Source organism: Pieris brassicae, chromosome 4 (assembly GCF_905147105.1).
Source record: "Pieris brassicae chromosome 4, ilPieBrab1.1, whole genome shotgun sequence".
Taxonomy (NCBI): Eukaryota; Metazoa; Arthropoda; class Insecta; order Lepidoptera; family Pieridae; genus Pieris; species Pieris brassicae.
In genome coordinates, this window is record NC_059668.1 from 13,042,136 (window position 1) to 13,058,444 (window position 16,309).

Here is a 16,309-nt window from a genome sequence, read left to right on the forward strand (position 1 = left end):
CAGAAGCACAGAAGTCTCCTGGGCACTTGGTAGGCTTTATGTGAAGCGACTTCACTGTTCTGAGGATTTGTGGACGTTGTGCCACAGCCTCGCATTTCAGGACTACGTGGGTGACTGATTCCTCTACGCTGAAACAGCTTCTGCACATGGGGCTGCCTGTCTCGGATCTAGGCTACATATCTGAGGCTGACCTTACGTTAAGAATTCTCATATTCTTATGTCCTAGAATTTACGTATTTTTAAAGAAGTACCAAATAAGTTCATCGGTTTTCTAAGGATTTAAGAAATGGCCTAGACTAGTTAGTTAATTTTTATTGTCTACATTTATGATGACAGTAACTACTATAATTCGATCTCAATTTAAGTGCATTACGTCATTAGCACTATGTGTATAGAAAGTGTTTTATCATTTAATTACGTCAAATTAAGGATCACATGTTCTAATGGATGCATGATACTAGTTTTCGAAAGTAGTCCAACAAATAACAAAATTTGTGTGCAAAGTTCCGTTAGCCAATGAGACGGAGCAGTTGTCTCACTGATTTTTAGAGGCAGGACTTCCCAGCCTTATGTGCCGAAGTAACTCATTTTCACAGCTTGTTCTTAATGTTCTAGCTTCAGAACTGATACGGAGGCTGTTTGCTCAATGGTTTGAAAATATAACACGTTTATTGTTAGATATATATAATAAAGATAATAATAAGGATTACAGTGTTTGTTATAAGATGTATTTAGACAACCCAGATCAGTGTTGGCCTAGTGGCGTCCGCAAGCAAGTCTCATTCTTGAGTTCGTAGATTCGATCCCCAGTTCTGCTTTCGTTTCTGTTCGGCTTTCTTTCTATGTACGCATTTAACATTGGCTCGAACAGTGAAGGGAAGCATAGTGAGGAAACCGGCGGATTGCCTTAGACTCAAAAAGTCGACGGCGTGTCAGGCATAGGAGGCTGGTCACCTACTTGCCTATTGACGTTAACAAATTATCATGAAACAGATCCAGAAATTTGAGGCCCAGACCTAAAAAGGTTGTAAAGCCGCGGATTTTTCTATTAGACAATCCAAAGCCAAAGATTCGAAGATATATAGTTCAAATGTAACTAAAAAAACTTATTAATATAATATTTGTTAAATTTGGCATATACAGTTTCATAATACTTAACAAATGTTAAAGGAATTAGATCAATTTGGCTAAGGGTGTCCAGCACCCCTTGTGTTGCCGAATTAAGTGAAAGGTGTATAGATATAAAAGTAGCCTGCGCCGGCGCCGAGCCTCCGACTCGACAACATGACAACGGTAGTGCGACTGGTATGTTCATTTTTGACTTGTTTATTTATTAATTATTTTATATAAAATTAAAAACATATATATTTCATAGATTAAATGTTTTTTATTATTTTAATGAATATAAAACTCGCTTGAGATATATTTTTGTAAGGTGTAGTGATAACAGTGTAGTGGACTGAAAGGGAGTGTATAGTGATGTGTTATTGTGGACTGTTGACGACATTTGTACAGCAATTCGTTAATCTACAGAGGCCATTGATTCGTTATATAAGAAAGAGATCGTGCGAAAATATGCTTCATAGAGATTAACCAGACTTTTTTCCCATGAGCTTCGTTTTTTTAGTAACGGGCAAGCGTTTACCTTCTTAAGCATTTATTTTTATTGAGGCTTTGATTGAACCCCTTTATTCAGAGAATATACACGGAAGAAATGGAGTCTGATCGGCCTGTCATTTTTCTACATTCTGGTTTCGGAATTCATTCTAATAACAAAAGTATGTTTTTATAGCTTAGTAGAACAGGATTATAGATTTTTAAAGTAAAACGAATATACATCAGATAAATAAACTATATAGTTAAAATATCGAACACCAAAATTTTATATTAGGAAAGGAATAATTTCCTTTTCCTTTCCAAACCATAAAAGGTGTCTTGTTCTATTTTCCAGTTCTCTCAAGTAAATGGACATGACCATGAATTTATAATAATTATGATTGAAAGCTACTTTTCAAGCTTATGCGTAGAGCTTACAATCGTTAACCTTGGACTTTTTTCAAGATTTGTAGTTATTATATACTTGTTAGGCTTATATCACATAGTGACATATTTTATTTATTTATTATAATATAAAGTCATTTGGAAGTCAGTTTTGGTATATTTGGTTCTATATCTCTGTTACTCTCTGATTTATGAAAGTTATTTTTTTACGTACAATGTTTGATGTTATTTAAACATATTTTCTTTACAACAATTTTCAATTTAGTGAAATTTAATTTATCTCCCACTTAATATTCTATATTGTATGTCAAAAAGTCATAATAAGTACGTATAATACTTCTTGATTTTTTTTAACATTCAACAACAGCTTAGAACGAAACAATTGTTACACTTTTAGAAATAATCATGTAGTAACAGCTTCTATAAAATAACAGTTGAATGTCGTGTCACTTTTACCCAATGACCTTATACGCAACAATCTACCTTGTTATTTATTCGTTCCGGACTATTTCCCTAATGCACTTTACTCAATAATATATACCTTCATGTAAAAGTGTTAGTCCATTCCCTTTAGTAGCAATTCATATTCAGTAAAAGACATTTTAAAAGCATTTGTACGTACTGTCTACCATATGTCTACAGCTAATCTTATTTCGGTCATACGCAGAGGCGAGAACTTGGAGAAATTGATCATGGTTGGTAACACATACGGCAAAAATCACGTGGCAGTTCACCAACCAGATGGACCGATCAAGTAGAAAGAGTCATCGTCCTCAAAACTGGGCACTGTCATAAGAGAGGCGCTTGACAGAAACTGGTGGAAACAGATAGTCTGCACTGGATGCTTCGTTGCTGACCACGACTCTCAGACATGAGCTGCCGATTAAAGAGAGAGAAATATACGTTTATATTATGTAAGGTTATTAATTAAAGAATTGATTAAAGAAAAAAAAGAAGGCAATTGTAATGGTGCTGGACCGGGCACATGACGAGAGATAGCAGCTTGAAATGGATCAATTTTTTTACAGAATGGCAACCAAGGGAGAGAAAAAGGGTCATAGGAATCCAGAGAAAGACGATCTTGATAATATAAAGAGAATAAGAGCCAAAACTTGGACAAGAAGACGTAACATACGAAAATAATGGAAGCAGTTGGAAAAGGCCTATGTGTCATAGGATTTGCTGATCACTAAAATCAGCACATCTGATGTATAAGCTTAAGTTAGGTAACTTAAACAATTGTGTACACATATATTATACTGGGTGTTAGACAGAAAGGCTTAATAATAATCATAATAAATACGTTTCGTATCCAGTATCGACTCTAGGGATAGTTGTTAATTATATTTCTCGTGCAGTATCAGTGCTAGTAAGGAATTATATTAATATTATTAGTAGCAAGTGAGGGGATTTTTACTGGTGGCGAAGCACTACACATGCTGGAACCAATTATATCTCTTTATATTCATATACTGATCCTTGTTATCACTTAACACACTCGTATTATTCTTATAAATCATACTTTTAATTAAAAGACAAATATTATTAATTTAAGAAAAGCTATAAGATAAAATAATCTTATATCTTCATCATAAGCCTCTTTATTGGTCCATTTCTAGACGTAGAACTCCTCCATCCTGCATCTACTGGGAGCCATCACCCTATATCGTTAGGCCACCTAATCGGTGGGCCGCGCGTTCTTTTATTTTGCCGAGGTCTCCATTCACGGAGCCTCCATTGGTTCTTGACTATTTGGTCTACCCACGTATTATTATATATTGTTACAAAATTGCTTTTAGTTAGTTAGTTAGAATACAAATCTAAATCAGTTATTTAAAATGTAAAATATAGTCTGCGAAAGTGTGCTAGCTAACCTTGCCCATATCTCGTAATTGCTAAATGCGAGTTCAAATTAATTAAGTTTATTAGTATTTATTGTGTTTTAATTAATATAATAACACTATTTTGTGTACGACATTGAGAATAACCGAGTCTCGTGCGGCACGTGCCGGCGCGGTAGTTACATTCACTTCACGTAGCGTCAGCAACTTCGTTATACAATATATGAGAAGACCGTATTAATAATTGGGATTCAATATATGTAGGAAATCATTAAGAAAAAATATTAATTTCTATTTCTAGAATTTCTCTTCAATAGCTGAGTATAAATTTCTTATTATTTTGTATTGCATCGCATTTCACGAATTTGAGAGATTCTCTCTAATTTATTAAAAAAAAATTCTTATTATTTTTGTGTAAAATGTATTTGCTGACGTTGCAGGGTGGAGTACTAACAAGAGCTGCCTATGAGAATCTAGTACACAATTATTTATTGATTGCCTCCGATTTCTTCATATAACGCTCTTAATGCGTTATTGTGAAAAAATAATGTGATTTATGATGTTAGTGTATGTACACATTGAATACAGCTCGCTCGTTATCGATAATGCTTCCAGACAATGGTACAATTCTGAAAATCACTATGACACGTATGCTTACTTCAAACTATCAAACTAAGGAAAAAACTATTGTTTTTATGTGACTTATAATAAACAATTTCTTATTGAAAAGCGTTTCAAACAAGTAAAATTTTACATTTTGGAAAGTATTTTTTTTTTACTTTGGTCGAAGGTTTTTTTTGTCTTACCAAATATCCGAGCAAAGTTTAAAGTAATTGCTATCAGTGCGGTTTATTCCATTGTAAATGTTACGACTCGTTGCGTTTATCACTGGTATTTTGGATATAAGGTCCGGTGAACAACGTATTTCCTAGTTGAAGTGAGTGGTGGTCAAACCGGCTCTGTCCTCTAAGCAACCGCCCTTTGTGCGAACAAGTTGTTTTTATAACTATAAATCGGCCTATAAAATGTTGAACGCGATTTATGGCAACACTTGTATTAAAAATTGACCTGAAGAAATGCGGCGTCACGGGGATATGAATCGGTTACAAGCTGGCTATTAAAATTTAATGAACAACACTGAACAATGTTAATAATAATTCTTTACCTAAGATATACCTAATGACCCTATTAAGAATAAAATAATCGACGCTACAACCTTTTTAAGTCTGTGCCTCAGATTCCTGTATCTGTTTCATGATCATCTGTTAATGGAATAGGCAAGTAGGTGATCAGCCTTCTGTGCCTGAGGCACACCGTCGACTTTTTGGGTCTAAGGCAAGCCGGTTTCCTCACGATGTTTTCCTTCACCGTTCGAGCTAATGTTAAATACGCACATATAAAGAAAATCCATCGCTGCACAGCTGGCAATGGAACCTACGACCTCAGGGATGAGAGCCACTAGGCCAACACTGCTCATATATAATGATCCTATTAGGCAACATTTTTCAAGAATAATTTATAAATTTGTGGAAAAGTTAACACCTGGTATTAAATTTGAACTTACTGTATCTATTTTTTACCTAATTTCAGACTACAGATTGAGTTATATAATGTCAAAATATACTTAAAGTCGTTCTTTAATTGTTCGAAATTTAGCAACGATTTTAGACAGATATGGAAAGCGAAAAATATGCCTCCCATATTTTCATAAGTCTTCTAAGGAACAAAGTATTACATGAGAATAAACTTAAGATATTCCATAGTATATATTGTGTTACCGAATAAATGTTGTTTTATTTTGTAAGCTTACGGCTGTAAATTCTTGTTAACTTTAATTTTTTTTACAGTTTTGTAATTTACAAACAATGTATTACTATAGAAGTTAGCACTTGCACCACCCAGTCACGGAACGTGGAAAAGTGGTATTTTTTTTCAATTACGTTAATAGACAAGGTTAAATTTCACTACTCTGTTATTATATGGAAGGCTGAGCACGCGTTTGTTAACTTTTCGACTATTTCTAAACATGTTTGAAGATATATTCCCTATTATGTTGACACCGCGCTTTGTGTCAGTAATATTCATAAGTATGACCAAATTGCCTTATAGAAATGTATTAAGCAAAAATTATATAAAATTACATAAATCATTTATAATTATTGAAGAGTCTACACAATATTTTCATTTATTTACACTTTGCATACAAAAAAACTACAAGCAATATGTGTATGTAATATGTAGCCAACCTGCCAAAGAACAAAAAAATATGTAATGAGGTATGGGCAAGCATATTTCATCTTCATAATTTGTAAAGTAATTAGATGATTTGCAAACGGAATATCTTTGCGGCTATTGTATTTTTAAATCACATGCTATTTCTTGTTTTCAGGTTATATTAGCGATATGCGCATGCGCACAGGCGCAGTACGCAGAGGAGCGTGCGCCACGCTATATAGCATCGGAGTCCAAAACTGACCCACCACCACCAGTCGCAATTCTTAAACAAATAAACCGGTACGTATTGTATTTATTAATAATACATTAAAAGTATACATAAGTACGAATTGTTGATATCTTTCAAAGTAAAAAGAGGTTTTCTAAGAAGTTAAATAATAAAGAAGTCTATCAACTAACGTAATATCTTATAAACTGACAATATTAATCATTACACAAAGGAAATAGACAATCTTTGATTACAATTATTCATAAAAACTGTTTTAAGCAGTTTTAACACACTTTCTCCATCCGTCGTCAATACAAGTTGACGATAGACAAAACAGTACAGAACTTTTACAGTACAATAACTCTAATTAAAATTTTATGTATAAAGGACTTACCTACCTGTTAAGTCATGTAAATATATATAAAAATAAATACAGTTTCATGCAAATCGGCAATATATCCGTTAAGGTAACCACGAAAACAGATTTCATCTCGGTAGGATTCTGAATATTGTATACGAGAAACCACATTAATATGTTTTAATGCGTATTTAACAAATATCTCCATATTTCAGACACAACGAAGATGGTTCATACACTTACGGATACGAAGGAGGTGATGGGTCATTCAAAATCGAGACCAAGTCGGTTAGCGGAGAAGTCAAAGGAAAGTACGGGTACAAAGATGATACTGGAAAGGTAAGTGTTTATATAATGCGAGCTGTAGTGCTGTATGCTGTACCCTGGTATGAGGATATCTCGGGATGGGCTATGCGACATGTTGCTTGAGCACAGATCGCAGCTGGAAAAATTCTGCAAAGTTATCAAATAAGATAAATCAATAAAATAAAAGCACGAGCGGTCACGCGGGTAGCACCGGGCAGCGGGCTCCAACTCGCCCATAAATATTATGAAGATATATATATATAATATATTGTCCCTTATTAGAAAAGAGAAGATTTCGACACTCCTGCCGCCTAGCTTCTCGGTCACACATCTGCCTGATTGCGTGACTAATAGGCCTGTTTATAAAAAAATAAAAAGTTACCCTGAACCTGTGCCTAATATTTTAATTTGGTACCACAATACTATGGTTTAGAATAATAGTCAGTTAAACACACTTAAAATTTACGTATTTACGTATCTATGTATATGTAATAAGATCCTTAGCCTTATAGTCGAACGGAGAACTTTTGTGGGTGTGATCTCAATATACTAAACTACTTTTTTGTTATATTGATAAGATAACGTCTACATAGTTCGACAGTAACTATGATATTAAATATGAACAGATAATAATAATAAATTAAACTATGAACTAACATTACTTATATTAGATCACATGACTGTTATATTTGTTCTCTTTGCGCACACTCTCGAGAAGGCGTCTGTAGTATCAATCTTGTTAAAATATGTATCCCGGAGTGGATAAATTAAAAGCTTGATGGTTAATGTCGAGGACAGTGTTCCTCCTCATATCATATTTTCCTATGTGAATGTACATATAAATAACATTCCAAACACCATGAATACGAAATTAAGGTCAGGTTACAATTTTTATTTTTTCAGTTAAGAGTAATCGAGTACGGAGCAAACAAATATGGTTTCCAACCAGCAGGTGAAGGTATCACTGTAGCCCCACCCACACTTGTCGATGAGTCCACACGGCAGGAGGGACTAAGACCTAACAAACAACAGGTATTAATTTGAGTATTTATCTAGATTAAGAGCGGTGTTGGCCTAGTGGCTTCAGCATGTGACTCTTATCCCTGCGGTCGTAGATTTCATCCCCGGCTGTGCACCAATGGACGTTATTTCTATGTTCGAATTTAAATTTTTCTTAAACAGTTGAGGAAAACATCGTAAGGAAACCGGCTAGCCTTAGACCAGACAAAAAGTCGCAGCGTGTGTCAGGCACAGAAGGCCTATTAGATTGACAAATTATCATGAAACAGATACAGAAATCTGAGGCCTGGTACTAAAAAGGTTACGCCACTCATTTATTTATTTATATATTTAGGTTTAATATTAAGTGGCAATAATGTCGCGAACATACCATCCCACCACGATCATACCACGAACAGAATGGTTAGATCAGATTGAAAGTTTACTAAATTTTTGCTATCAAAAAATAATTATGTGGCATTGGTTGTACTTATATCTTTATCTATTAATAATAGTAATAATTTATTTACAAGAATATGGTACAATAATATTATTATTATTAATAAAGTTCGCATATTCTGCGATTAAAGTTCTGCATTAAAGTCAATTTTAATATTATTATTCCATTATTATTGATAATACAAGATGGCAAATAGCATTGGTGTATACCAATGCTATTTGTCATCTCTTTTTTGTAAAAAAAGGAAACCAAGTATACGCTGTAAGTTGCTAAAATATGCGAAATTTGTTTTTTATACCTTTTTTTTTATTTACATTATGACAGGGACCGTTAAAAGAGATTATAAACCAATACGACATACTTATCCAAATATAAATTCCTTAAACAAACAATTTGTTTACAGCAAGGACGTTCTCAATACCGCGCACCGCAAGAACAGTCCATAGACTATGACTACGAGGAGCCTGCGCCCCGGCCGGCACCAAGGCCGTCACCGCAGCCTGCTTACCGGGCGCCTTCCCCCCAACCCCAATACCGACCAACTCCAGCTCCCTACAGGCCAGCACCTCCACCCCAGCCTCAATACCGGCCGGCTCAACAATCTGCACCTACACCACCCAAGGTATGATTAGAAGGAGATATTAAAATAAACAGAATCTTTGTTAAGTTGGAGATAGAAACTATCATTTCAAGGATGTGTATAATGAACATGTGTGTTACCGCACACTGAATAATACAATCTTTTTAAATCTGGTTTCGTTTACCTAAAAGTTGATAACGCGTGTCACGTACGAAAAGAATCACTTGTCTATAACGAAACATTATTAATGAAATATACTTTAAAGTGTGTGCATTAGTAAGTTACATCACGCCATTTTCTTTAAAATTATATTCATTGTAAAAAGCAGACTATCGGAACAAATTCATACAATTACAGAGAACATACAAAAAACACAATACAAGCACATGTAACAACACGTAACACATTAATGACAAGTGTGCACAACTTTTAAACGGAAACATTACGATTATAACAAAGAAAAGAAATCATACAATAACAATAAATGAAAATAAACTACTTCAAATATTTGTACCTGTATAATTTGTAAAACTGTATTGAAAACAAATTTCACCGGCCGACATATAAAACTTGGTACTATACGTTATTATTTATTTTAGCCACAATTTTTCGCTGGTGCCGCACCAGTACCATCCGAAGACAACTTCTTCAACCCTGAGCCTCAGCCCAAACAGCAATACCGACCTAAACAGGACTTCAGACCTGCACCTCAACCTCAGCAGTTCGCACCAAGACACACCGAGGTAAGTTTTTTAATGTAAACACTCAATGCTAGAAGGCTCGCCGTAGAGCATTGTAAAACTTTTCTTTATAATTATTAATATACAATTTATATTTATTAATTACCTACATAGTACTAATAATAAAAGTTGATAAATAGAATATTAAAACAAATTTAAAAGGTCCATGTGGCAGTGTACCTTAGTGTGTTGTATACTTATTGGTTGAGAGTGGAAAGCTCCAGCTCTGAGGTCACCGGTACTATCTACTTAAATCTTTAATTACCGCCTTAAATTTACTTGTCGAGGTTCATGTGTGAAAATGTTTTTCATTTATAGAGGATTCGTGTTTCTCACTTATAGAAGTTATTATTATTATTTGTTATTGCACTTAGCAAGGCAAAATGATGGGCACCGACATTTACGCTCATTAGAGTTTTCTCGCTTACCCAACCGTCTTTAATCCAGGCTTCCTTAGGTTTGACTGTATACCCATACTCCACTTCAAGGAAATCACAAACTAATATTGTATAGACACTATATCTATATTCTGTGCAAGATAAACAATTATTAATTGATGTAAACATCTTACAATCCTATTTAAAGGTTAAAATTTACTATCAACCAGAGTTTTATTTCGTTAAGAATAATTTAGTCAGTATTTTTACTAAAACCAATTGACATAAAACATAATTGTGGAATTTACTCCAGGTTAATTTCAACCAGGACTTCGCTCCAGCTGCTCCACAACCCCGTTTCCAGCAGAACCAATTCCAGCAGAGACCAAGCCAGCCCTACTCAATGCTTGACCAGCTCCTTAAAGAATACGCCCTACCCGAGGGCGGCTCTGCCGCCGTTCACGACATCACGTTCGGATCCTACTAGATATAAACAAATTTGTATATAGTCTGTAATTAAATCAAATTTAGTTCCCGTTCGTGTGTTATTTTATTTATTGTCTGTGTGCATGAAAGTACATTACCATTTTTCATGAAAATTTTATTAAAATATACACATTAAACGAAATGAATGTGTGTTTATTTTGGCATGACTCTGAGGTTACAAAATCTAACACAGTTACGGTGCATGCTTATAACAACTCTGTCACACTTAATAACAGAGTATAAATACGCACATTCAGATACTCGTATATTCCGAATATTTAAGGTTTGATTAGATGTAACACTTCTTAAATGTTTTAAACATAAAACTGAATAATTCTAATTTAGTCACCCACAACACTGGGAGCTCCTTAGTGTGGCGTAATATCAAATTTCTTAATACCTAGGTAACACTGTAAATGTTTAGACAATGAAAAAGGCTTAATGTAGAAAGTTGCCAATACTTTTCTTGTTTTTCGAAGTAGTCTCCGTTCCTGTCTATACATCGTCGCATTCGATAGAACCACTGAAAAAAGCAGTGGGCCCATACTTTCTTAGGGGTCTCTTCTATAGCATTTTTGTACGCTTTCACCTCATCTTCAGGACTCGTAAAGCGAATACTTCGAATTATATATTTAGTTCTTGGGAATAAATGAAAGTCGCAGGTCGCCAGGTCATGACTGTATGGCGGATGACTCATTATCTCGACACCTGCTATAGTCAAATATTCACCATGCGAAGGTATTTCTGGTCGTCGGTTAAAGTATGGGGATTCCATCTGGTACAAAGATTCCTGATACCTAAATGTTTGTGTAATATTTTTTGAACTTGCCTCATACCAATTATCTTCAATTATCTTCAGTAGTCGCTGTTAAAGGACGTCCATGACGCGGATCATCATCATTGCCACCAATTCACAAAAACAAATGACAAATGAATGCAATATATTACATTAGGTTACCAAAGAGTTCTAAAATTGTAATTCAAAAAGTTTTCAATAGCAATGTTTGTAACTGGCCAGTTCTAAATATTATCAGTGTTACCCACGTAAATATAAAAATTGTAACTTTATCAATGTCATGTTTCATATTTTACATGTTAACTATTATATGATTACAACATGCTACTATACATTGTTCTATTTATCCGAGGTCGTGGGATTAATTCCCAGGGATTCAGACTGTAACAATATATGCCTCTTACTTGACACGTATGTACTCATACAATTGAGTAATAGTCGATTTATGTACTTAGCATATAACGTACTAGATATTGATATTCTTCGTGGCTTAGCAGTTTCGTAAACGGACTCCGACTCCTATCTTTGTGGGTCTTTATCGTGTTCGTATACTGGTGGCTGGACAAAATATATCTAATGTTATTTAGAGATTATGAAGCATTTTATTGATGATACATTTGGAAGCCATTCAGTTATTTTTGGGGTTTATTTGCTACAAACATACACCAATACTAATTATTATAATAATAAAGATTAAATTTTTTAGATTTTAGAATTGGATAATAAGTAAAATGCATTTGCCTGGAATTGTTCATGTTTGCCCAGTGCAAACATTCTTGTAATTCGAATAAAGACCTACAATTTTACTTAACTGCACCAGTCAACGTTCTTACCGCCGCCTCCGAAGGTTGTTAAGGTGCAATAATCTTAAGTTTGATAAGCAACGAAATAATACATGTTCTGGTATGTTAATAGATAAGCGTTTGATTAATTATGTAAAGACAGAAACTAGATGGAATAACAAATGAAAGTTTAATTTTGATATATTTTAAATCAACAACAACAATCTGGCCGAAATGCAGTTAGTTACTATGATCAACATGAAAGTTATTCTATTAAAGAGAGTTAGCAAGATTTTATAAAACTATTTTCGTTATATTGATAACGTAGTTTGAAGAATCGTAAAATATTATCAGTTTCCTGTTTTGCCAGAAAATTTTCTCATAAAGATGGCATCCGTGTGAGATTTTACGCTACGATTTGTCACATAATAGTCTTTATGGAGGAAACAACTTAGTCGTTATAACATATCAGATAACATTAGAGACAATAGGTTTTTAAAGCCTAAATCTAATTTGTCACAAATTTGATTTCTGGAAATTTAAAAAAAATCTAGTTTTGTTCCTGATTCCGTCATAACCTACTATTTTTTTAATATTTGTATTTTTTTGTTTGTAGCATTTTATTGATGAAACATTTGAAAGCAATTTAATAGTTAATGAGCAGTGTTGACCTAGTGGCTTCAGCGAGCGACTCTCATTCCTAAGGTCATAGGTTTGATCCCAGCTGTGCACAAATGGACTATTTATCTATGTGTGCTTTTTACAATCGCTCGTACAGTAAAGGAAAACATCGTGAGGAAACCGGCATGTCTTTGCCTCAAAAAAGTCGACGGTGTATCAAGCACAGATGATTGACCACATGCCAATTAGAAATGATCAGAGAAAAGATACAAAAATTTGGAACCTGAAAGGTTGTAGCGTTATTGATGTGTAATGTTTTTTGTGGAAAAAATCGGTTCTCGATGATTCTAGAATATTGATCTATTTCTTTTAATTACTTCGTCAAATATATTTACATTGTTAAATTGTAGGCTCTCTATATCGTAATACATTGTTAATAAAAAAATAGATATGATTGACCTAGATTGATAGAGCAATGCAACATACGTGGGATAGACGATTTTATGACATATCTTCTAGCTTTTAAACAATGGATGCGACCGTTTTTATTGCGATACGTTACGATTATATTACGACATAAGTCTAGTTTATTTTTGTCTAGTTCTTAAATTATATCAATGCAATGGTCTGAGTTTTTAAATATGTGCCTTTATACTTTTCCTGTTTACAATTGCGTGTTGATTCTACAAAAATAATCGCATCTATTTTATCCACAAAAGGAAAATAAAATATGAAATAATTAGAAAAAATTTAATAAAAAATCTTAATTTTAACTTATTTACAAATGGTAAACCATGCAGTATATATTGTCATTTAACACTATTTTTGTTTGCTGTCGCTGGATCCCTCTTCTCCCAGTATTTGTATATTTCTCACCTGTTTACGAACTGGGGCAGCTGTCGTCAGCTCTGTGGACGGCGCCGGAGTTGGCATGTAGTCGGGGCTTATGGCTAATATCAACATTTTCAACAGCAACGCTTCTCTCACTTCAACGGGAAGGTATTCTGAATCATCATAGTTATTGGAAGCTGAGCTCACAGAATCATAGGGCCTGTACCTTCGCCTAGGTACGTATCTTTGACTTTCATACTGGTTGTCGTAACTGTAATCCTGCCTGTATTGGTCGTAATCATATCTATCATCGTCATACCGTCTTTGATAATCTTGGTTATACTGGACGTTATGGTAAGGCTTCGGCATCAATTGATCCATTATTGCTTGCAGACGATTCTGGCGCAGCATCAGAATATGAAGCAAGCGTCTAAAGTCCCTGGTACTTACAGGAGCTGTGATGGAACTCATGTCATCATATGGATCATATCTTTGAACTGGCTGTGGTCGGTAGTTGACAAAACGCGCTTGGTATCCAGGAATCGGCACCCCCCTGTCGTCAACCGGTATGGGGATCAATCGTACCGGCCTTCCATCGTATTGTACTGCTGCTGGATCATGCACAGTTGCTTTTGATTGAGGTACATCTTTCATAGTATGAGGCTCCAATACTTTGTCCTCATATTCATATTGGAGAAAGGGCCGCGTGTTGCCTATAGGGATCGGGGCTCCAGGGTTGTCTCTTAAATATTGATCAGTTCTGAAATGAACCGCTGCAGGTCGTCTATATATTGGCTGATTATATTGTGTATATTGATTGGTTGCTTCATGATGATCTCTAGGTGCTCCAATGCGCACTACGGGACCAGCGTTTGTTGTCACCACATTTTGCTGTTCAAATACCCTGCCTGTACTTGATTCTATTGTGGTTTCCTGATCTTGTAATTGGACTTCTTGATATAGATTTGGTACTTGTTGACGAGAAGATATTATTGAATGTAAAGGAACCAATCTTGATCGCGGCGTCGTCGTAGTAAATAAGGGGCGAATGGTTCCGTGTGATGAATGACCACCATAAACGTCAGTTGAATCATCACCCATAGATTGCTGCAGGCTTACCATGTGATGATTGTGGCTAGTTCCTGATAGCTGTCGACGTATTGCGTTAGATTTTGTATCTTTTTCCTTTTCAGTCACTTCTTCGTATACTGGTTTTAATGTATGTGGTGGGTTTGTTGTAGTCGATTTTGGAATAAGATCATCTGATGAAGCTGACATTGGATTTAATATCTGAGTTCGTAGTTTCATAATATCTTCTTTAGGTTTATATATATATAATAAATTAGCTGTAGTTTCTTCATGTTTAATTTTTTCCGTCGTTGGATCTAGCATAGGTGGTGGTCTAACAGATGTTACTGGCCTTCTTCTCGGTATTGGTTGTATAACTGTCCCTCTTGTTGTTGCACTACTCCGAGTGGGATAAACGAGAGTTGCCAAGGGTCGTCGAGTAGTTGATGAAACCGTTTTATTGACTCTCACTATCATTGGTGGTGTACTTGTTGTTGTGGTTGTTGATACGGGAATCGGTGTACTTTCTCCATTAGAAGTATATGTTACACGTTTTATTTCACCATCGTCAGAAATATAACCGAACGTACCTTTGACATTCCCTAACACGTCCCTGCTTTCAATTTTAAACGTGCCATCATTTGCTTCGTAGCCAATTGTGTAGGATCCATCTTCGTTAAGACGGCGTATTTGTTTCACTATTTCCACTTTAGTAGGGTCTCCCGTTTCACTGGCCTTGAGGATTTCTTTTGTTGAGATAGATGGGGGCTCAATATTAGTATCATTTTTACTGTCCACGGGTAATGCAATATTTGTTGTTATACAAGTGAGTAATATGAGGAGAATCATCTCGATACAGCGATGGCAGCCACATGACGGCTCTACGGCATCGGCCGCGAGCAATACTCCCCTATTTATAAAATATAATAAGACCCCACTCGTGAGCCAAGCGTGCGAACGTCTTACGCAAATAATTCTATTGTTGTCACTACATTATCTAAAGCGGGAAATCTTTTTTCTTTGAAGTGCTGTAAGGTTCCAATTGTTTAATTGTCCATTCCATGTGTCCCTTGTAAATAGTATTGAAACATTGTTATGTTGAAGTCATCATTCATTTATGTAAAAATTTGGAATGTGTTACATTTTAATTACCCAACTGTTGCAGTTATTGTAGTATTTTCTCACGACGTTAGAGTCAATGTCAGTCTTTCATAACAGGCTTATGGTCTAGCAGAATTAGGTTTATCTTAGCGTTATATTTAACCGGTACTAATTTTAAATTGGTTTAGCACAAAAGGGCATTGAGAATTATGAGAAATCCCTTAATGATGAAATCCTTTGTGTTTAATTTGCTTGAAACTACCTTAATTCGATTCAGTACTGCATAATATAGCCTTACTGTGAGAACACCTATTCTTCTGTTTACGATAAAAGCATTTGAATTATGATGTCATTGTTTACATACCCTATAATAACTCAACATAAAATATATAACATTGCATATATCATTAATAATTTCAGATATTATTTTAATGGTTCACGGTAAACAGTTTATACATAATACGTTACCCCTCTGAAACTGAAATCTTTTTATACTATTCCAAGGTCGGTCGGTCCAAC

General features: G+C 34.9%; 2 protein-coding genes across 2 annotated transcripts; one reads left to right on the forward strand and one right to left on the reverse strand.

The window, feature by feature from the left end:
• The first annotated feature begins 1,270 nt into the window (after positions 1 to 1,270).
• On the forward strand, positions 1,271 to 10,737 carry LOC123708363 (DNA translocase FtsK-like). Its single transcript, XM_045659039.1, has 7 exons — positions 1,271 to 1,305; positions 6,232 to 6,356; positions 6,859 to 6,982; positions 7,853 to 7,981; positions 8,812 to 9,030; positions 9,588 to 9,731; positions 10,419 to 10,737. Exons 1-7 carry the CDS (start codon positions 1,285 to 1,287, stop codon positions 10,590 to 10,592), a joined length of 936 nt encoding a protein of 311 aa, XP_045514995.1. The 5' UTR covers positions 1,271 to 1,284; the 3' UTR covers positions 10,593 to 10,737.
• A 2,872-nt stretch (positions 10,738 to 13,609) lies between these two features.
• Positions 13,610 to 15,554, reverse strand: LOC123708359. Its single transcript, XM_045659035.1, has one exon. The coding sequence runs from the start codon at positions 15,536 to 15,538 to the stop codon at positions 13,610 to 13,612; it is 1,929 nt and encodes a 642-aa protein (XP_045514991.1). The 5' UTR covers positions 15,539 to 15,554.
• Between the last annotated feature and the right edge of the window lie 755 nt (positions 15,555 to 16,309).